Below are 22,609 nucleotides of genomic sequence, written 5' to 3'. Positions count from 1 at the left end.
ATTACATACTTTAAGGTAATCACCACTATGAAAACAGGGGTTTAATTTAACCTTTGTTTTGAAAGAAATTGTTCAAATATCTGTTCTTTATAGCTACAAACAAAACAATTTGTTCCACTGCGATTTCATTGAGAAAATGAAAACAATTAACATTTATTTTACTTCATCAGATGATTTAAAAATAGAAATTGCTCAGACTTGCATCATGTGTCAAAAAAAAGGAAATAAGTCATCGTTTCTTTTGATTGGTAGCTTTAGACATGGAGGTTGAAACCGAATGACAGGATGCTCGCATCTGAATTACGTATGGACCCAAGTCAATGGCCCACTGGTCTGTTGCTATGACAACCACTTGCTTTACACATTTTGGGTGCCTGCTGGTATCATGCCAAACATCAGTCCTGCTCTCTCTGTGCCCTGTGTGTGTGTGTGTGTGTGTGTGTGTGTGTGTGTGTGTGTGTGTGTGTGCGTGCGTGCGTGCGTGCGTGCGTGCCTCTGTGTGGTGCACTGTTTGTGCCTTGCGTCGACTTTGGGGCTTCCAGTCACAGTCTCTGCTCAAAGAGGGAGCATTCAGAGGTTCGGTCGCCTGTCATACAGGTAATGCATGCTTTTCTTTTACAGTGAGAGCAGGTCTGTTTATACGTATCGTGTTACTTTTGTTTAGTGGTGTAGTAAGATAGATTCTGCTGTCACAGCCAGTGACAGACAGGCTGTCATTTGACATCACTTCATCAGAGAATGCTGAGACAGCCATACAAGGCTAGTTTTCATCAGTGCCAGCTGGCTTTATGGATGTGACAAGGTTGGGTTTTTTTGCATTGCTAATGCTTTGTCGTTGTGCATTTGTCTAGATTTGTTTGTCACTCACACACACACACACACACACACACACACACACACACACACACACACACACACACACAAAATTCACAATTTCCCAAAAAGTGGTTGTTGTTTTTTACACATAAATTCCATACTGCTCTAGTAGTCAAGTTGACATTTCCATATTTTTTAGTTTTCATTTGAATCTTGCAATTGTGCAATTAAGCTACTTCCCTATTCTGTAATAGTTGCACTATCTTCAGTAGATCCCTATGCTTGCTTCAGAAACTTTGTAAGGACATTTGTAAGTGGCTTACATGAACGTAACTGGAATTTTGTGCCAAGCATTAGTTTGAATAAAATATGTCGTTCTCAGTGTTAAAATCATCTTTGCAATTGTTAATGTGGGAAAAAAAAAAATGACACAAAGGCAGTGTGGTTCTAAACCATTCACAAAAATGTACAGGCTTTTCTTTTAATGCCCGTTTTTAGCTTTAGGGGCTGTTATTTGATGTTACAACCATTGAGCAGGTTTGACGAGGACGCCTCTCTTCTACTTTTTAGTATCAGATGAAAGGATTTTGCCTGGAAGCAGTGAAAAAGGTGGTACACATTTATTGCACTTTGCTATTGAAAATGGGAAATGGTGGCTTCGAGTTGGTGAGTGGGCTGTGTTAAGTGTTCCCGGAAGAAGTGAATGTATGTGGGTTATTGCGCGTGTGTGCGTGTGTGTGTCCCTGCCAGCTTGTGTGTGTTGATGTGTGGGTGATGCTGGAAAGAAAAAGGTTCTTAAACGGCAACAGTAAAAAAAACATCACAATGCCATCCAGCCATACATAACTGCTGTTACTATAGAAATGATGGTTTTGTTTAAAACTCTGCCGTCCTCTCTGATTCGTACATGCATGCAGGCAGACTGATGAAAGCTTGAATGCAGACTGCTTGACCAGTTTCGTATGGTGCCCTTTTGTGTGTGTCCTGATTTAGGATAACACTATATTAGCGCATGAGTACATAACTGTCACAGACTTACTCCCTTTGTTACAATTGAAAACTGTGTGCACGCTGGCTTTTCCTGTTATACTGTAGTTATTTAACACCTACTGCCTACAAGTGTTAGACGGGCATATTGTGTTGACAGCTTCTTGCTAAATGCTAACACTAGTATTACCATCTAACATTGTTTTTATTTCTTACTTTACTGTATAGCTGGTAAAAAGAAAAAAAAAGAATTGCAGAGAGTTTATCTAAATTTGCAATAAACCCAATCTGACATTATATTATCAGGAACTAATTTTGCTAATGGACCCTAAAGCAAAATTGTTGCTGGGCTTTCTGATATATAAATACCAAACAGTACCAAACTGCCTTGTGCTTCAGCACCTGGCCATGACAAACTCTCCTTGGGTTTGGCCACATTTTTGGAGCTTTTGGATTGTTTTTTTTTTAAATTAAATATTTACTGTTTGGTTTCATTGGTGTTCTAATGTTCAAAGTTTTTGATTATTGTTAGTTTCCTGTTGTGATTTTATTGTATTTCCAGTATCTTTATCCTTCCAGGTCTAGTTAATTTTTAGTGTTGGAGTGCGTTGTTATGGGATCTGAATACTGTTTAGGATAATGGTTTGCTCTACTGTTGCTTTTCATTCAGCTTTAGTTCCTAGTTTGAGTTTGTTACCTGTGTTTAGCTCCCTCAGTGTTTCCCTATCTCCTTTCAGTCCTCCTGCTGCCAGTTTGTTCATTTATCTTTTATTCTTGTGGCTCATTTTCCTCTCATGTCCGCTGTTTCACTTTCTGTCTGTTTATTGTGTTGATTAAGTTCTGTTTCCTATTCCCAGTTAGTCCTCTGTGTACCTCTCTCTTTGTCATTCTCTTCCTGTTCCTGCTTTTTGTCAGGTTTTTTATATTCTTGGTTTAATCAGTTCCGTATTTGCTTTCATTCTGGACTGTTTTACCAGCTTAGAAATAAAGCTCACTTTTTTTGTGCTGGCCTGCAGTTGGGTCCATCTTTGAACTGCATCTTGAGACAGCACTCTTTCCTGGATAATGAAATGAATTCAGATTGATAGTTAAATTACAAAAAAGTCTGCGCCGACGGAACTGGATTCAGCTCACATTTGATCATTCATTAAAAAAAATCAAAAACAATAGTAAACAACTGACAGTATTACACATTGCGGTATCATTCTTGTATTTCTATGTAAAAAGCTGTTGCATTCTTTATTCTTTATGTTACTTTTAGGTTTGGCAGTATTTTTATAAATGTTACTGTGTGTTATTGAAATGTAAAATTTCCTTTGTCGTGATGAAAATAGAGAAAGTATTACAGGTATTTTTTCATACTTTGTGTCTGCATGGGATGTTGTGTTCCCATGGTGACACTTGCAGCCTTCACTAGCAGACATGGTGTTATGAAGACAATCTCAGCCCCCTCATGCTGCCTTTCGTCTCACATTTTGAGTGACATGAAAGAGCTACTGTAAAGCAAAATGGACAGAGAATTAGTCTGGTTGAAACATGTTTAATAATATTGCATTGACCTTGTATGTCTGTGTCTGGGTAGAGCAAGTGTCAGCCCGGATTGTACAGGAAGTGACAGCAGAGGCAGTGGCAGTACTGAAGGGAGAGCAGGAGACTCAAAGACTGCCATCAGGTGAGCTATAAAAATGCACATATGTTCTTTAATGGTGCTAGAGAGCAGTAGCAATTGGAAAACTATAATATGCAGGCCCCTGTTCACATGGGACCTGACCCTGGGTAACGAGGACATGTCTCCAGATCCCTAAAAGCAGCATTTCAGGAGTCGGAGCACCTAATCCATCTGCTAGACAGCTGAAATTATTAATCTTTAGTCCTATTGTTATACCTGTTTTTTTTTTAATAAGTGAACAGTGGAGCAATATAGCAGACTGTTACTAACCTGAAAAGACTCGCTAATTGAAGAACGTTAAAAACATGTTGCAGCAAAAGAGAATATGTTGGAGACACAGAAATGTCTGTATTTTCCCTCAGCAACTCTAGTAGTTCTTTCTAAACAGTAGACCAGTTGTATATTTTGTTTAATTAGTCTCATAACCTGCACACTTGAAAACCAGGCTTCTGGTTGTCAAACATTTACATGGAACAGTGTACCTGTAGTAACAAGAGTAGCTCATACCTCCATCCTTTAATTAGTCACTTTCAACTCCCACGTTGCCTAGCCTGTTTCTTACTGTCTGACCCCCGTCTTTGGCAACAGAATCAAGCAGGGAACAGCCACATATATAATACCCATAACAGGAGTAAAATGTGCATAAGCATAGTGTAATGTGCCTGTGTATATGTACAGAAAGGATATATGATCTGTGCAGTTTATAACTGTGATTTAAAAAAAAAAAAAAGACTAAATTGTTTCTAATTACTGCTGCAGTGAAAACTGTGAGCAACTGACACTGAAACTAAAAATAACAGGGAATATGCACTCACTGGTATTAACTGATGATTTAAGCAATGGTTGGACAGCAATCCTGTTTGGCTGCCAGATGTGGTACCGATTGGATGGCCAGAGTTCATATTTAGCAGTGCCTTTCTTTTTCTGCTATTTAAACAGAAAAATACAAAGCTATTGCTTATTCACAGCACTTTTTTACAGGATTCTGCACCTGTACTCCATGTTTTACTCTTTTTTTTTTTTTTTTTTTTTTTTTTTCTTTTTTTTTTTGCTTGTAAAAATGCATGTGAAAATGGAAATTAGCAGTTTTCAGCCTTGCAATACCTTGCTATACATATATATGCTTGGCATGTTACCTTGCAAGAAGTGTTTTCTGCTAGTGGAAAGTATCCTTTATAATATGTGATTTATTTTTTTTAATAACTTCAGTCTTTTATCTCTGTCACACTTTCTAGTTGAAGACACCACCAATTTGCCTCCCTCGCCTCCCCCCTCACCTGCTGCAGAGCACTTTGGACCTCTAGAACAAGGTAGGCCAAGAATATAAATACATACTCGGTATGTCTCTTAAAGAGAGAGACTTCTTCTTTTGACTGTGGCTTCTGATGCTTTATGACCACCAAGACTTGGGTCTTGGTGTATGCTTGCACTGGAAGTGCCCCACCTCTCCGGACACGCCCTGCCTAAAGGGCATGAACCACACGTTGATAAACGTTCAGAAAATCTACTTAAGCTGCTATAAGCAGAAACATCTTCTCCTTTTTTCCTGTCATCCATTTCTTTTGGAATACTGCATATGTGTCATCATTGTATGCCTGAAACAGATAAAATGAATATCTTCATTATGATCCCCATTTATCCTGACAAAGACGCAATAACATGCATGAACACTCCACCTCTACTAAGTGCACTCTTTTTGTCATCCTTTCCATCCATTTCCTTTTCTAACCTCTTCATTTCACTGTCTTCTACACACTAATATGACAGCCAATTTAGGTAACCCTCTGATTTCTTGTTGTTTGTGATTTTACTTGAGTTATGTCTTCAGTTTTGCCTGTCTAATCATTGTGTTGCGTTTTTTGGTCATTGTACCCTGTGTCTTTGGCTGTGGCTATAGGTGACAGAGATCTAGCTCTGTTTATACAAATTATACATTTAAGGACTAAGAAAGCTGCAGCAAGGTGTAGAAAAGCCAATAAATTGGGTATTAAAAAAGCCCCTCCCAATGTAGAAATGCAATCTAGTTACATAATTTAGTATAGCTTGCCTCTTGAGACTGGAAGATGATGAATGCCGTTTGCACACATAAAATACTTTATATTTAATTTACATTTTCTGAATCACACAGTGTAGATTTATCCTGTGATTTTGAACATCCCAGTTAGAGCTGTGATAAAGTTTGATTATTTATGTTTGATCTAATTTTTTAAGCAGTGACTGGGCTATAAAACTAAAACTAAAAGAAATAAGGTTAGGAGCTGCAAAGCCTTGTGACATGTGTTGTTATGTGTTGTGTGCTCATGACAAACCGCTGTAAAGCTGTTGGGATGTAGGTTCCTTACTGTAGGTGGAGTGTTTTACAGGACTGAGTAGTTTGTATTAGTGTTGAGGTTTGTTCTCACTGTGGCTTTTAAAACCCCCACAAAACATTACAGGTTTGTTAGCGACTTCTGCTGTATTAGTGCTATAACTGTTGTAGCTGTTTATTTTTAATGTTGTATGTATTTTATTTTTGGTTGAATCATTCGTATGTGAAGCAGATATCTTTCACAAATGATACAATATGCCCGTTTTGTTGCTCTCAAAGAATGGCTGGCCCCCAAAGCTTTGTTATCTTGAGTTGCTTGTCACTGTCTGTTTGTCATTGTCCTCTGTGTGTTACGTCTCTCTTGCTCTCAAACAAGTTTTCTCTTCTTCTTCTTTGGCATTCCCCTCTCTGCTGACTCTTTCTGTTTCTTTTGTCGGTTTCTCTTCAAGCTTTATCTCTCTTTTCACTGCAAAAAATGTCCATCTTAAATAGTCAGGCAAAAATTGTTTTGAACTTGCTGGTTACTTAGCATTTCATAAAAGTTAAAGGACCATAGCTGGGCCCATATTTGTTCTGCTTTCAGTTCTGTTCAGTCTAGTATCAGTAGTAGCTAAATCAATAACGATACAATAAATGCAGAATATATTTTCCTGGTCATATCTATAAAGTTGAATTCTGCCGTTTGACCAGTCTCAAAAAGTTACATGTGCAAAGTGACTGCTGTTCAGTTGAACTGGCTGATGAAATAATAAAGTCAAGACCAAATGGAAAAAGTTTGGACCAAAGCTCCTTATAGAAAAAAAAATCTTTAATTGCATGTTAAGTCACTTTTAAGATGGCCATTCTTTGGTGGTTTTTTTTCCAGTTTTTTGCTTTCTTCTCCCTTTTCCTTTATCTTTTTTTCTCCATCCTTTTCACTCTCTCTTTCAGTCTGCGTGTCCAGATTTCCCTGCAGTTCTTCTCCTTGTGTCTGTCTTGTTTGTAGATGTAGGGGATGAGGAGGAGGCGGGCCCTCTCCGCCGCTTCCAAAATTCTCGTGAGAGGTGCAAGTTCCTCGCCCCCTCCATCTCAGTTTCCGTGCCCGAGGACGACCCCTACCACTCCGAAGAGGAGTACTATGAGCACCCATTGTTCAGCCCAGAGTGGACGCACTCGGGCTCTCGCCCCACAGGGCAAGCCGTGGCCTTTAGACAGATTGAAGGTGAACCACGCATGGTTCCTCTTTGCCATCCCCCCTCCCTCCATCTCCTTTCTCTTTCTTTCCTCTCTTCTCTTGTGATTTGACTCCCTTCCCCCATTCCTCTCTCCTTTCGTCTTTCCGTCTCTCCGTCCGTCAGCTCGTCTCTTCGTCTGTCTTTGTGTGCGTTTGTGTGTCCTTGTGTTGGTTATTCAATCAAAACAGCATATTAATTTAACAGCCATATTTCTCTTCTGTTTTAAATTTCTTTTACCCAAGCCCATTGCTATCCGTGTTTGCCATGCTGTTAACTCTAACACATAGTAGTGACGGTTCAAAGTAGTTATATAAATAACAGTGTTTTATTGCCATTCGCTCATCAGTCAGACCATCGTGCAAGTCCGACTTGTGGAACATGACCATAAGCCTTTCATAGATGTCTTGGAGACCCAGAGATGTATTTTGGTTCTTTTCTCCAGACTACTTCTCATCCCCTAAACCATACTGTGCTATGTCAGACCCTCTACACTCATCCGTACCTACCTTTACACTCTCACTGTGGCAACAAGGAAGACTTTCAGTTCAGACATATTCACCCACATTTGTGGTTCAGAAATGTGGACGTCATGCACATGCAGTCTTATGAGGCCCTTCTGCCTTTTTAATAAACACCCATTATCAACTCTGTTATAAAAAAAATCATTCCATTCATTTGTTCTTGTTATTCGGGGTCATCAGTAAGCATAATAAATAACCTTTTAAAAAAGCAAACCAATCTAAAAATAATCAGCTGATTTTTCATGTTTTTTTTGGCATTTTTTAACAAGTTTGTCAGTCATTCAGCACAAAATAAGTGTAAAGTCTAGTATGACTGTAATGCTGTGAAGGTGCTGTAAAAATAGCATAATAAATCTTTGGAAATCTAATGGCAGAATCCAAATCCCTATCCAGTAATATACAAAAAAAGTAATATAGAGAAACCAAGAGCCCATCTCGAACCGATTCAACTTGTCTCAGTTATTAAACTTTCCTGATGCTGCTGATTTTTTTTTTTCTTGCTCAAAAGAGTGCAGGAAAGAAAGTTCTTTCTCCAGAGATATTAAATTAAAATGAAATGAAAAGCCAGAACTCTTGACTCCCATAGCTTAGGGATTCAGAAGTTATCTTACAGGACATATTTTACTGTCGTTGTTTGGAATCACAGATCTCAGCTGAACTTAACATTTGTGTAATACTGAAGACATTTATTAACTTCTAGTTAGTGTAAACTAATGTAAATGATCATATTTAATGACTATTAGCAACCACTTTGTACGATCAGCTAGGGCTGCTCGATTATGGCAAAAATGATAATCACGATTATTTTCACTGAAATTGAGATCACGATTATTTGACGATATTTATTTAACCCTTTAAGACCTACTATAGAACCAAGTCCACCAGAGCTTATATTATTATTTTTTTTACATGTTGTAGTGCCATTTGTGGGAGCATTTCAAGTTGCTATACATCAATACAACTGTTATAGCCCATATTTTAATAATATGTATGCATTAAGTCCATAGTAATTACATAAATTGCAAAAAAGTGCAATAAACTACAAAAAAAATAGAAAATCGCTTTTGTTTTGTTTACATATATTTCTACTTGGAGAAATTCAAGAGGTTTATCCCTCAAAACTTTAAATACAATAAAGTTGCAAAAAATAGTTTACAACAACAGGAAATTTATTTTGAGTGTCTTCATAGTTTTATTTTGGAGATACAGCAATTTTTATATACTGCAGGAAAAACAAAAAACAATCCTATGATGCAAATTTGCAAAGAAAACAGCATGTGCATCATTTCACTGTGGGAAGTGTTACGAACAGCTGATAGGAACGGCAAAGCGTGTTTCTGGAATATTATGCTTTTGTTCCTGCAAGCGCTTTTTATGCAATTTTTGCAAAGCTATATGTGGAACGAAACCGTGACTGAGGACAAGCTGATGGCATAAGATGTAAGTACAACTCCTCCGGTTTCATATGCAAAACAAATTATTGCGCTAGCTTACACGGTTCAGGTTCTAAAGGGATTTAAAAATAGTTACACAAAACGGAGCGTGCTGCTCTGACCGGCTTTAAAGGGTTAACAATGACTTTAAAAAATAATATAAAATAGTGTGCAACACCACTGAAGTTTTTTTTTACCTCTCTTTTCAACCAACGGCAGTCACTCTCCTCTCCAAATAACTTCTGCTTAGCTTTCCGAGCTTCCCTCGGGTCCTCTTAATCAGCGGTCTCCACCCTTTTTTGCGCCACGGACGGTTTATGCCCGACAATATTTTCACGGACCGGCCTTTAAGGTGTCGCGGATAAATGAGGGAGGGGCTAATAATCGGCTCAGTCATTTTTAATGATCGTTGAAAGCCCAGATCGTAATCGTGATTAAAATTCGATTAATTGAGCAGCCCTACGATCAGCTGCAAATCCTTAGAAAGATGCGACATTGTCACGGTGGATCTGCAGCTAACTCTCCTTTCACTCAAATGAATACAATGTTCCTTCATTTACTTGCATATATAGTATCCTGTCCATGCAGTGTAAAGCCATGAAGTGTTGTTTCCTGTTATCTTTACCACTAAACAACTGACCTTAGTCGTAAAAGATCAAAGGTCAGTATCTGTTAAGGATTTGCTTATGGACTGGAAAAAATATTTTAAAAAGACAGATATTTGGGGGGAAAAAACATATTCTTCTAATATGATAAAAAGAAAACAAAAAATGCATAAATAACAGCAGTCTGTACTGTATGTGTAATGTACATATATGTGTGAACAAATAAATATTTTAGGCCATCTTTCCCTAGAGCTGAAAGTGTCCCGTCATAAGTTGTGTTCGCACATAACCCAAGTCTGTGTTGCCTGTAGTCTTAATGTGTCCCCCTTTCACCCTGTTCTCGGGAAGAAGAGACCATGGAGGCTCTTACAGCTGAATACGAGGAGGAGGTGGAAGATGAGGAGGAGAGTGCAGAGGCAGCAGAGTCCGAGGCAGCTCTTGATGAGCAGCAGTGGAGTGGGGAAGAGCCCGAGCTGGACAGCCCCCAAGCTGAGCCCTTAGAGCAGGCAGAGGCCATAGACGAGGCCCAGGATCTAGACCTGGAGCCGGCTGAGGCAGCTAGTGCTACTGCAGAGAGCTCTATGGACAGAGAGGAGGAGGAAGCAGAGGGTGAGGAGAGCCCGGAGACAGGTGTGTCCTGCCCTCTGCTCTCCCTGCCTGCATGTTCCTGCATTGCCCACTGTATAAGAACGCAAGATGTGTACAAAGGAAATGTATAACTTATAAGCATTATAATTCAAGTGGAATGGCAAGTAATCCTCCCTGCGCTCTGCTGCGGCTGCAAGGCAACACAGGCTTGTTGGTGAAAAAAAGCCACATTGTTTTAACTTAACCTGGTTTTATTGTGTATTTTTGCTTATATTTTCTTTTACTTGCTGTGGTTTTCGGGGCCGGCCGTTTTCGTAGTGGTATGATGAAGTGAAGTGATGCTAATCGTGACGGTTGCTGGTTTTATTTTTTCCACCTGCTATAAGCTTCCAGATTTTTCATTGTGTTTATACATTGCCTAGTGCTGGTATGCCAGTGCTGTGCGCAGTTTTGTAGCCATGATTCATTCCTGCAACACGTGCATAAATCATTGGTATCATGAATCTGAGTACAGAGTTTGCAGGGGATTTTGTGTTGGCTGTCTCATGTTCAGTGTGGTGCAGTTGTTGGTAAAACCATCTCATCAAATGCATTTCTGTATCAGCTTAATTCCTAATTATTTCTCTTTTTTGGGTTGTTTTTGTCACCTTTAGCTGGTGACAGCATATAGCATTTATCTGTCATTTACCAGTAAAGTTCTTCCATGATTGTGCTAATAAACTGACATCTGAACATTTAAACCCTAGATTTTTCACAATAGTGAAAACTATTTAAATATTAAAAGCTTTAAACTTGACAAACTGACTAAACACTTCATTTTACTGAATGACAGAAATGTTATTTCACTTGGTATCTGATGGTTTTGAAGGTCAGCATGGATATTTCTCCCATCTGTTATTGCTTGTTTCCCATAAAGCAACATCACAGTTGCCTCATGCTGGTTTCCGTCACGCCACCATCCCATTTTATCATCCATCTGTGACTTGGTGGACCGCGTAATCTCGCCGTACTTCTTCATTGATGGCCGTACCATTGTGCTGTAAGTTTCTGAGGAGAGCTTTGCCTGTTTTTGTCATAGCTTTTCCAGACCCTGGCTTAATAGATATCTCATTCACAGCATGCTAAAACAATGCATTTCTGTAATGATCGAACAGCCAACTTACAGATATCCTTTCAGCTTTGAAGATGGAGACAGACAAGCAGGACAGTGGATCCATGAGCCCTGACAGCATTGGATCAGAGAAACGCCCAGAGGAGTTTTATGAGCCCCAGATCCAAGGGTTCTTTGCTGGTGAACGAGTTGTACCAGAGAGTCCCACCATGGATATGCCATCCTTTGTACCCCCAGATGTTCAAAGTCAAGCCAAGGAACCCGTCAGATCGCTCACACTTCAGCCTACATATGGTGAGCCGATTACAGTGTCAGAGAAGCAGCCATCAGTGGAGCTGGTAGAGTTCAGCAGCATCAGCTCTCCTGCTGATTTCACATCAGTGGGAGCCAAAGTTCAAGGAGGAGACTCAACAAGTGACACAAAAGACAGATCTGGGATGTCAGCCTATTTTGAAACATCAGCCATGGAGGTTAGTGAAGGTCCTCACAGTAAAGGTGAGGGTTATTACGAACTGAGTAGAGCTGGTGAAAAGCAGAGTACTGATGATACCAGTTCTCCTGAGATCAGCTACAGCACACTTGCTGAAGCTCAAGATAAACCTGAAGCTAAAAAAAGTACAACAGAAGACACTAGGGTATTTACAGTTCCTGACAGGAGTAATGACTGCAGGCTTTCCCCAGGTAAACTTGCCTTAGAGCAGAGGAGTTACTCACTTAACATCACCATAGGAGCAATGGATCAAAGTGGCCAAGGTAGACAAAGAAACTTCTCCCCACTGGCCACAGATATCATGTCATATACCAGTGGAAGCTTAGATGACTCAGCAGACTACCTTCCAGTTACCACACCATCTGCAGATAAGCCACCATCTTTCCCTCCACTCATACTTGAGACGGCAGCTTCCATTACTTCAGACTCCTCATCTCCTCCAAGGATCACAGAGCAGCCTCCAAAACCTAGTCCTGAACCGGAATCTCCAGAATCCCCTGAGCCTCCCAAGAATACATATAAAAATGGCACAGTAATGGCACAAGACTTGCCCGAAATGCTTGACCTTGCTGGTAACCGTTCGGGACTGCAATCAGAAAACAGTGACCCAGAAATCATTCGGAGGAAGTCGATTCAATCTGATTCTTCTGCCTTAAATTATGACCCACTGGCTAGCCTAATTTCAGGGGAACAGAGTCCTGGAGCTAGAAAGAGTGACAGCCAGCTGGAAGAGATGGGTTATTGTGTTTTTAGTGAATATTCAGGGCCCATGCCGTCCCCTGCAGATGTGTTCAGCCCTACAGACACTTCTGCACAAGTCTTCACCCCGTCTGTCCTGGAGGAAAAGGTAGCTGAGCAGGCAAGAAAATTAGCAGTCAGAGATGTGTCTTTGGAGGATAAGACACAGCCATCAGGAGTTGCTGATGCAGCTGAAGAAAAAGACCAGAAAGAAGAAGAGAGAAAAGATTCAGCTGAAGAAAATAAAAAGAACAAAGAAGATGATCAGATGATTACCTCTGTAAGCGAGACACCACTTGCTCAGCCCTGTGAGCCTTTTGTGACACCAACTGTCACTGTGACACTGGAGGAAGGTGGGAGGTCAGTGAGCGAGACTGAACGGCAAGCCAGCGGTGAAGGCTCAGCGTCAGAAACTGAGATTGCTGACTATGAGAGGCAGATCCGGAAACTGGAGATGGAGGACAGGCCTCTCAGTTTGGAGGAGGAGCGAGAGCTGCAGGAGCTTCGAGAGAAGGTGAAGCTGGTGCATCAGGAAGCCTATGAGGAAGTGGATGCTGAAGATGTGTACCAGCTGACTGGTGTGGCCAAGGACCGAATTGCCAGGCCTGTTAAAACTTCATCTGCCTCATCTGTGGAGAGCAATATCGATGATGACAAGCTGCTCTCCCCAGTGCTCTCACCCTCCAAACTTAAACAAAGAGAAATGTATGGCTCCCCGAAAAGATCAGCTTCACCTGTGTTAGGCATAAACAAAGATGAGAGAGAAGATCCAGAAAAGAAAATGAAGGCAGAGCAAGAGAAAGAAGCAGTCGAGAAGAAACTTAAAGAGGAGGAAGAAAAGAAAATCAAGGAAGAGGCAGAAAAGAAAGAACAAGAAATGGAAGAGAGGGAAGAGCAGAAAAGGAGAGAGAAAGAAGAGGCAGAGAGGATATTGAAGGAAGAAACAGAAAGGAAGGAGAAAGAACAGAAAGAGCAGGAGATGAGGGAGAAATTGGAGAAAGAAGAGAGGGAGTTGAAAGAAAAGCAAGAGAGAGAGCAGAAAGAAAAAGAGGAGCGAGAGTTGAAAGAAAAACAAGAAAGAGAGCAGCGTGAGAGAGAGGAGAGGGAGTTGAAAGAAAAGCAAGAGAAAGAGAAGAAAGCGAAAGAGGAGCAAGAGTTGAAAGAAAAACAAGAAAAAGAGCAGAAAGAAAGAGAGGAGAGGGAATTGAAAGAAAAGAAAGAGAAAGAAGAAAAGGAGTTGAAAGAAAAGCAAGAGAGAGAGGAGAGAGAAAAGAAGGAAAAGGAAGAAAGGGAGAGAAAAGAAAGAGAAGAGAGGGAAAAGATGGAACAAGAGGAGAGAGAAAGGAAAGAAAGGCTGGAAAAAGAAAGAATAGAGAAGGAGTTGAGAGAGAAGGAAGAGAAAGAAACAATAGAAAGGCAGCTGAAAGAAAAGGAAGAGCGTGAGAAGGAAGAAGAGATGAACACAAAAGTTGCAGACCAGCCTGAAGTGGATGCAAGACAAAAAGAAGCTGATGCAATAAAGCCTGCTGAGGTTGAGAAGATGAAGGACAAAGGCGACGTGACGAAGGAAATACCCGAGGCTCATGCTGCCATTGAGTCTGTGGTGACAGTTGAAGATGATTTCATTACTGTGGTCCAAACCATTGATGAAGCCGAAGAGCCGGGCCACAGCGTTCGTTTCTCTGCCCCACCTGAGGCCGAAGCAGTTTGCATTGCTGCCCAGAAAGAAGAAGAAGAAGAGGAAGAAGAGTCTGTGGAGCTGGCTCAGGAAGCGGACATAGAGGCTGCCAGTTTAGAGGAAATGGGAGATGTTCCTGAAATTCCCGGCTCCCCCGAGAGGGAGGCTCAGACCATAGAAACAGAAGGACCAACAGAAAGCTATGATAGAGATGAAACCACAATGGATGACTCCATTCTGGACAGCTCCTGGGTTGACACTCAAGGTGAGATCACCTTTTTTGGTTCTTCTTTTTATTCCCTCTTGTCAGCTTCAAATACACAAACTGAATAAAGTCTCATGCCCTATTTTCCACACTGCAGATGACGATAAGAGTATGGTAACGGAGCACACTGAGCCTTTGCCCAAGATGTCTAGTCCGGTCAAAAAACCTGCTGTGGTCCAGAACAAACTGGCACAACAGTGGAAGACAGAGAAACAGGAAAAGCCTGTTAAAGCCAAGACTAAGGGGGGGCGGCCTAAGGGACGAATCTCGACTCCAGAACGCAAACCTACCCGCAAAGAACCTGCCTACATCCCCAAAGAGGAACTCAAGAAGAAAAAAGGTTATTGTAATTTTATTTTTCGTCGTATGTAAAATAAAGTCAATAACTGAAGCAATAATCATTGTTAAATAATGTTCAAGTCAGCTGCTCCTCAAACACAGCACTCTGTGTATCTGACTGTTTTGTATGCAGGCTTTCTTATTGAATAGATAGCTAATATTCAGTATGCATGAACCGTACACAGGCTTTCTGTGGTGTTTTCCGTATTATAACACGACTGTCTCTGTCTGTGGTTGCACTCCTCTGCTGTTGTCACTGGTCCTCTTTTCTCCGATAATGCAGCAGTGATAAAGAAGGCTGACCTGGCCAAAAAAATGGAGACTCGGACTCAATCCCCGTCCAAGAGGACTGCGGGGAAAGCAGCAGTCCGCCAGACCCGTCCTATCCAGCACCACTCCTGCCCCAGGAGAATAACCACAGGTGACACGTTGCCTTGGTCTGTCACACAGCTGGTGCTTGCTGCAGGACAGTCACCGCAACAGCATTCCCTGTCTCGCCTCCGCTTCATTTTTGTTTTATTGGTTGTTTAATGTTATTAGTTTTGTTAGTCATTTGTTTTCAAATGCATTTATTTTGTGTTTCATCATAATAAAGATTGACTTTCATTAATATTTTCTTTGGATTCATTTGTGTATTTTTTGCTTTTTTTGTGTTTTTTGTTCGTTCTCCGAGCTAACAAATACTGTCTCACTTGTGTTCTCTGTTTTAAGCATTTGTTTGTGCTTACACCTATGCTCATATATACATGTGTCTAAGAAGGCACAGCACACTTCCCTTAACTACAGTATTGTTAACTTAAATAATACTTTAATTCCTAACACATTCATAAAGATGTTATTCTTTATGAATACATCTTTCCTTCATAAAATCTTTTTTTGCAGTTTGTATCTAGGTTCTCTGTCAGCTGCTGGTGTCCAGCTGACTTGTCACAATAATGAATCTTGTCAGTAAAGAAACTATAGACCTTCACAACCTCGATGGTCTTTTAAATTACATATCCAGTTTAGCCATTTCCAACTTGTGGTATCTTCTCCGTGGTGCTAAAAGCACTTTTCCACTCTGAGTACTGAAAGCACTTTTTACTACAAGCTACTTTAATATAGTCTATGCCTTGAAGCATTTTCTATTACACGCACACTGTCACTACGATCAATGCATCGGGGGGAATATGGGGGCCTCAGCATCTTGCCCAAGGACACGTCAATATGAAGACCAGAGGTACCAGAGATTGAACCACTGACCTTCCGGATGGTAGACAGACTTTGCTAAGTGACAGCCACCCTTTAACTTATTACTAGGTTTGCTAATGCTGCTCTGACCCAGAGGCAGTTTGCTCTCCATTTTCCCCTGACGGACTGAATTCTGTGTCAGTGATGAGGAAAGCTCAGTATACTGCTGCAATGCCCCAATTCGATTTTTTTTTTTCCAAGGTTGCCTTACATAATACAAAATCCCCCATTCTGTGTGATATCTTGCCAAATCTTTGCAGAACAAAGCTGTCAAGAGAGAAACATCCAGCTCCTATAGAACATTGAATTTGGCATATTGCTTACCATGCCACATTTAAGAATGCAAAGTTGGATGTCTGTAATTTTTACATTTTATGTAATGGGAACATATTCTTGCAAGGATATAAATATGGGGGTAATCCTCCAAAGTAGGGCATTTAGAGAGCCCTAACTCCTTCTCCTTCAATGTACGAAGGTTAACGCACAAATTCTTCTGAAGTATTTTTGTTTCCCTGAACTTCTCTGTCTGTCTCCGTCCCTCAGAGGTCCTACCTGACAGTCGTCAGCCTCTCAGCGTTGCCAGACAGTCTCGTGACAGAGCATCGGTAAGTATACTCAACAAACCTAACAATGGCACGACCTCTGGCACAAAAAACACTGAGAGAGATTCCAAGAAAACTCTGCTGGCAGTCAGCATGAATGAACAATTAAATTATAGGCATAGAGAAACTCAATGGATACTGAACACTATAAACAGGCAGAACCTTTTTTTGGTGCAACATATTTGAAACTTTTGCTTTTTTGCTATTAATATGAAACCGCTAATACACATCTTGACTTCTGCAGGATCTGAAACAAAAAGCATCTCGGTAATTTTGAAAAAACAATTATCAGTAGAATCATTAAAATGATGTTATTTCCTAGGGTGACTTGCGGAGTTCAAAAAAAAAAGTCTCAAAAGACATTAACACAATAACACATCACATCCAGATAACGCAAATGCTTTGTCCTTCCATCTACACACTAACACGGGCAGGTGTTGCATTAGTTTTTTGTTCATATTTCATGAAGAAAATTATTAATGGTGGTTACATTTTGTAAAATGTTTCCTCTTCTTGGCATATTTTAATGGGTTTTTGCACAAGTAGTGAAGACAGACGCATTTGGAGTGTTTATTTTGCTGAGTGGGTGTTGAACCAACCTGTGACATTTCTCCAGTGCCTGTGGTCGTGACTCCATTTCACTCCTCCGCCATGGTAATGACAGTTATTGTGTCTAAAAGAACATGCTTTCTATATTTCCTAAATGTCATGTCATCACAGCATACTGAAAGTGTCTTCTAATACCATGCTCTGCAGTGTAGCTGTTGCATGGGCATGATGAAGAGTATCCCTCACGTTCTTAAGTTTTGTTTATTTGTTTGATATTTTCATGTCCCATGAGTTTTCAGTTTCTTACTAAAATGAATGTGCAAGAGGAGCTGCTTTAATAGATTACATAGTAAATTGTTCCACATGATTCATGAGATCATGTGCATTCATGATGCATGTTGTAGCAGTGGTATTTTCACCACTTTTTGTCATCCTGTGTTCTTTATTTTGTTTTCATGCGCCTCACCAACCACGCCTCTTTGTTGTACCATCTCAGTGCCATGCCCATCATTTACCGTTTACAAAGATCCCCACCTTCATATCCAGAGCGGCTGCCTCGCTAGATAGACCTCGTCCATCCTCAGCAGAGCCTCAGGGCTCCACAGAATTACAGAAACAAATAGCTAAGGTAGGTGGATGGAAGAGTGACAGGGTTCCTGCACAAGTCCTGGAAATTTCATACATGTTTTCATGCAAACATGAATATTATTTGCTTTAATTTTGTAATATTGCTTGCAAACGATATCTGTTGTTTCACATTGAATTAAAAAGATAAACCTCGGTCTGCCTGACTGGCCTAACAATGCGCTCCCTGTATGCTTTCCAACAGGATGGTGGGTCACGGAGCCCAGAGAAGAGGTCTTCAGTGCCACGCCACACCTCATTTATGAGTCGCCGTGGGCCCCATGACCATGAAGAGAGCTCTACCTCTATCACTAGCTCTGGCTCTACGGCTCCTCGCAGGCCCACATGTAGGGTCCAGTTCCCCTAAACTGTACAAAGTATCAGCATTTAGTTTACGTTAGGTTGTCTAAAACGAAACTCTTGATAGCCTCCAGTGTGCGATAAATGCTACTAATTCAGTCTTTACTACTGTTGATCAATTTTAGAAAAATATTTCTAGAAAGTGAAAAGCACACTCATAAGGCCTTATGCTTGATTATTTTAAGAAGTCCCAGCTGACATCTGCTAATGAGTGATTTTTGCATACTCGCTCTATTTCTGTCTGTCTTCTGGCATCTTTAACATTTGTTTTTTTATATTAATACTTAATTTACTTTTATTACAAAGCCAAAATGTTATGTTGGACTATTAGCGTGCACTAAAACTCCTCTTTTTCTTCATTCTCCATCACTAAATCCAAAACTTTTGATTTTTCCCTTTCTCCAGCATTTCGCACTGAGATGAGGGCAGAACACAGGACAGGGCGAGCTCCTAGCATGACAGGTAATTACAGACTATTTCTACTATTTCTAGATATAAATTAAGAGCATTTTGTAATTTTGTGCTGTGGACTCAAAATATTTTGAATAAAAGGAATTGCAGCCTGTCTTCACCTCCACCTCCATCACCTGTATTTGTCATCTTACCAGTTACAGAATCAGTGCGCTCACGTTCAGCTCGCAGTGGCCACTCCACCCCACGCACCCCTGGCTCAACAGCCATCACCCCAGGAACTCCTCCCAGTTACTCATCATCTTCGAGGACCCCCGGGACCCCACGCTCCCTCAGTCTGATTTGTCAGGAGAGGAAGGTGGCTGTGGTCCGTACCCCACCCAAGTCACCTGCAACAACACCCAAGCAGCTCCGTATTATCAACCAGCCACTCCCTGACTTCAAGAATATCAAGTCTAAGATTGGCTCCACAGAGAATATCAAGTATCAGCCTAAAGGAGGACAGGTAACACTTTTACTTTGTCCAGAAATCTGCAGCTTTTTTTAACTGCTTGCTAATTTTCTTCCATCTTCACATTTGGTTTTACTGCTTATTGTAGTTTCCTTTTTTCCTACCTCTCCCTTCTGCACTGATCTCAGAGACAGAAGCTGCCATGTATTTTATTTTTGTTTCAGGAAGTTACATGTAATAGAAATAAAAAGTATATTAGGTATATATAGGTAGATTTACTGAGCATGCAAAGAAACTTAATGCTTGCCTCCTAGCAGATTTTACTCAGGATTTGACCTTTGAACCATAAAGCAACAACAAAACATTCAATAGGAGGAAAAAATTGAGTCAAATAACTGTTTCATATGGATCTGCAAGAAAAATCTGTACAATATATTTACAGACCACTGATCTGTGATGAGATCTGCTTTACCATTCCTCGTATAAATAATATTATAAGGTTTTGTCTAACATCTTCTGTCTTTTTCTTCTGCTTTAAGATGCTTATTTCCCATATGTTTCCTCCCGTCTCTAGGTCCTCGCTAAAAGTCCTGCTTTAGTCTTTTAGTTTCCCTTGCCTGCTGCTAGCTCGTGAATAATCTTGCCCATCCATCATCGTAAAAAAAAGAGTACAAAATATTACATAATGATGTTTTGTATAAGAAAAAAGGAAAATCACACGTAATTACACGTGTCCATTGGTTAAATTTACAATGTATACAATGTAAAGTGTAGCGTGTTAAACTTTTCCTTTACCTGATAGACTATCCTAAAATGTACTTCAACTTATAATGTTGATTTTAATGATATATAAACCTATTGGACATATGATTTATCATCTAAACTATTTATATGGTGAATCAAGACCTACAGCAGCTTAGCAGTTCTTTACCACTTCTAGATATTTTCAGTTCCCAGTCTGATTTTGTGGCTGTCTTCCTCTGTTGTCTCTATGTGAAGCATTAGTTCAGATATCAGTTGCTGCTGTCAGTGAAAGTAAAAGTATGCTTGCGTTAATCAGATTGCAGAAAAATTTGTCTTCAAGAGCTGTAAATGTTGCTCTGTGTCTGATGGATGAAAGCAGTTTGATATATCTGTTGCCATCAACACAGTAGACCGAGGCTCTTTTTCTCTGAGTTTAATATAGACTAATATAGACTGCCACCTGATGGCAGGTTAAAAAGTCATTTTAACATTGTTGTGATTGATTGTGAGTTTATCCCAAAGATAAACACTGAGATAAAGGTCTAAAGAATGATTTCAAAATATGTATATATACATTTTTTACAATTTTAAAGCAGTAAATGCTAGCTTATGTTATGTCAGCTTTATTTTTACCTGTGATTTCTCACCACCAAGCAGTTCTCCATCTAGAGATTTCAGTAAACAGAAAATGACATGACTATGACACCTGAGCGAGAGTCTGAACTCTGAGCAGTATTGTCCCGTAAGCGTTCCTCCTGGCTCTCTAAAGCAAAGACAGCAGTTCAGCAAAATCAGAATTACAAATCTTGTTTTCTGTTGCTGCACAGAATCTGCATTAGCACAGTGTCTCGGGGTACATTTCTTACATTTTGACAAATGTCTCGAGTCTGAAACACAAAGGCAGCACTGCACCAGGAAGCAATGTGTCTGTAGCCATCAGTTCCTACAAGCCTTTGCTGATGACCTGATTAGGAATCTAAGTGTTTGGCTGGCATCTTTATGACTTAGCAGGCCTCTGAGCTGCTCTGTGCAGTCAGCCATAAAATAGGGAGGGATCATGTTCCAAATGCCAGCCTGTCATCTGCAGGAGAAACACGCTTGAGCTTCTCTGGGGGGGGGTTAGCATGTGTACAGCATTACTGTTTATGCTTTGTCAAAGTGTTCATAACTAGCTTCATCAGTGTTTGCAATGTAAATACTCAATTATACAGTCACATCACTCACTGTGGATGTGGAAGTGCTTGGCCAATATTTCAGTGTGGATTTTGCTCCACTGTGTGTTAGTTTGCTTGTGTGTGATTTTGAATACGTCATGCTTTTGTGTATTTCTTATCTGTAACACAGATAGCAGATACATTGACTAGGGGGTTATCTCCCTGTTAGATAGACGCGGCTATTTATCAAATGCATCTATTGAATTTGCACAGATATCTGATCCTTAATGGGAATTATTCTCCTTATTGTGTAGTTGTTCCTTCTGATTACAGGTGTTTGTTTCACACATGAGCATGCTGTCTTCAGACAAAGTCTTTTGTTTTTGGAATCAGCATAGATTAATGCAGTGCGTTATTCGTCTTCAGTGGTAGTTTGATAAGTTGTTGAGGTTCAGAGGTCTATGTTTATGCCCATAAATGAAACTGAATATAATGACTGATATCAGTACTGATATTTGGTGATTTAAAAAGCTAATATACTGTAAATATGTTCTTTAATATTTCTTTTAGCCACACAAAACATTTGTTTTGTGTAGTTATTTGTCATTGTTTTATTATCACAGCAAATCATGGATTACTCAACGCTCAGCTCGACTCTGATCAGATCAGCTGAGATCTTGAAGTTGCAGAGTGCGCACTGGTGGACCATCAACACCCATAACATTGTTAAAGGATATTTCTCCTGTCTCATCTCTATTTTTTAAAATGTTAATTTATCAGCAGTTATAAAGAGTGATACTTTTTATAATTTCGGGCTATATGTCGGGCCTACTGACACATTGGTCAAATTGTATTAATCTTCACATTTTAGTTTAGATTTAAAAGACACCTTGATGCATATTAATAGAAGCATTTATAATTATACAATTACAAATCTATCCATCCATTTATTTTCTTACCTGCTTACCTGCCTTGGCTGCTATATAGTGAGAAGCTTGGCAAAGAATTATCATATATAATGATCTTTAACACTTGCATTAATGCTCCTGTTAATGTCTCCAAGGTTCTTTTAACAAAAGCAAATAACTTGAGAATATCATTGAGTGTTAATTATAAGAGAAAAATGGAAATACAAATAGAAAACTTTAGGACATTTGAATGAAACAAATGATTGATTAAAGTATTTGTTTAACTGGAGCCTTTATTGCAGTACAGTGTTATAAACATTCATTGTTGAAATGGTCCTCTAGTGTCACTATTGTACCACTGAAGTAGTACAAAATTATAGATAGCGCATAATTTTACCTCTTTTTTTAAACTTAATGAAAATTAAAAAGCCAAACTAGTGTGACAGCATTTATATTGTTGCAAATATTTATAGACAGTAGTCACATGACATGATGGAAGTGTACTCCTCACCTTAATATTCACAGCACCCTCAAAGATCCAAATAGTGTTACTATAAGCAGCTCCTGTAGTGAGCCTCCCCCAGCCCACAGCAATATAGCAAGCCTATACTCAGCTACTGACCTGTCTAATGACTGTCCTCATAGAAACAGAAGGACCCAGATGGGCCAACAGAGGCCAAACGCAGGGCCTCTTTGATCTGGAAGTCAGTGCTGCGCCTCATCTCTGTTACTCTGTGTCTGTCTGCGGTACACAGCGTGACCTGGACGCAGGACCTGCTGGTATACCTTATCACTTTTAATTATAGCACTTTGA

General features: G+C 40.0%; 1 protein-coding gene across 2 annotated transcripts in view; it reads left to right on the top strand.

The window, feature by feature from the left end:
- Positions 1–22,609, top strand: part of map2 (microtubule-associated protein 2) — a 40,417-nt gene that overhangs the window by 5,505 nt on the left and 12,303 nt on the right. The window contains exons 2-14 of one of the 2 annotated variants that reach the window (XM_085374119.1): positions 3,386–3,475; positions 4,708–4,782; positions 6,766–6,981; positions 9,902–10,183; positions 11,319–14,423; positions 14,521–14,763; positions 15,046–15,183; positions 16,536–16,597; positions 17,640–17,771; positions 17,973–18,114; positions 18,533–18,589; positions 18,736–19,043; positions 22,441–22,575. In XM_085374119.1, the coding sequence (XP_085230245.1) occupies positions 3,386–3,475; positions 4,708–4,782; positions 6,766–6,981; positions 9,902–10,183; positions 11,319–14,423; positions 14,521–14,763; positions 15,046–15,183; positions 16,536–16,597; positions 17,640–17,771; positions 17,973–18,114; positions 18,533–18,589; positions 18,736–19,043; positions 22,441–22,575 (4,985 nt within the window). The remainder of the gene's footprint in view (positions 1–3,385; positions 3,476–4,707; positions 4,783–6,765; positions 6,982–9,901; positions 10,184–11,318; positions 14,424–14,520; positions 14,764–15,045; positions 15,184–16,535; positions 16,598–17,639; positions 17,772–17,972; positions 18,115–18,532; positions 18,590–18,735; positions 19,044–22,440; positions 22,576–22,609) is intronic. The other variant, XM_085374120.1, reaches the window with a different exon arrangement.

The sequence above is a fragment of the Diplotaxodon limnothrissa genome, linkage group LG16 (genome assembly GCF_057381915.1).
Source record: "Diplotaxodon limnothrissa isolate DT_005_m linkage group LG16, D_limnothrissa_male_GT1.1, whole genome shotgun sequence".
Lineage (NCBI taxonomy): Eukaryota > Metazoa > Chordata > Actinopteri > Cichliformes > Cichlidae > Diplotaxodon > Diplotaxodon limnothrissa.
Note: the sequence above shows the minus strand (reverse complement) of the source record. Positions and strands in the feature narration are given on the sequence as shown.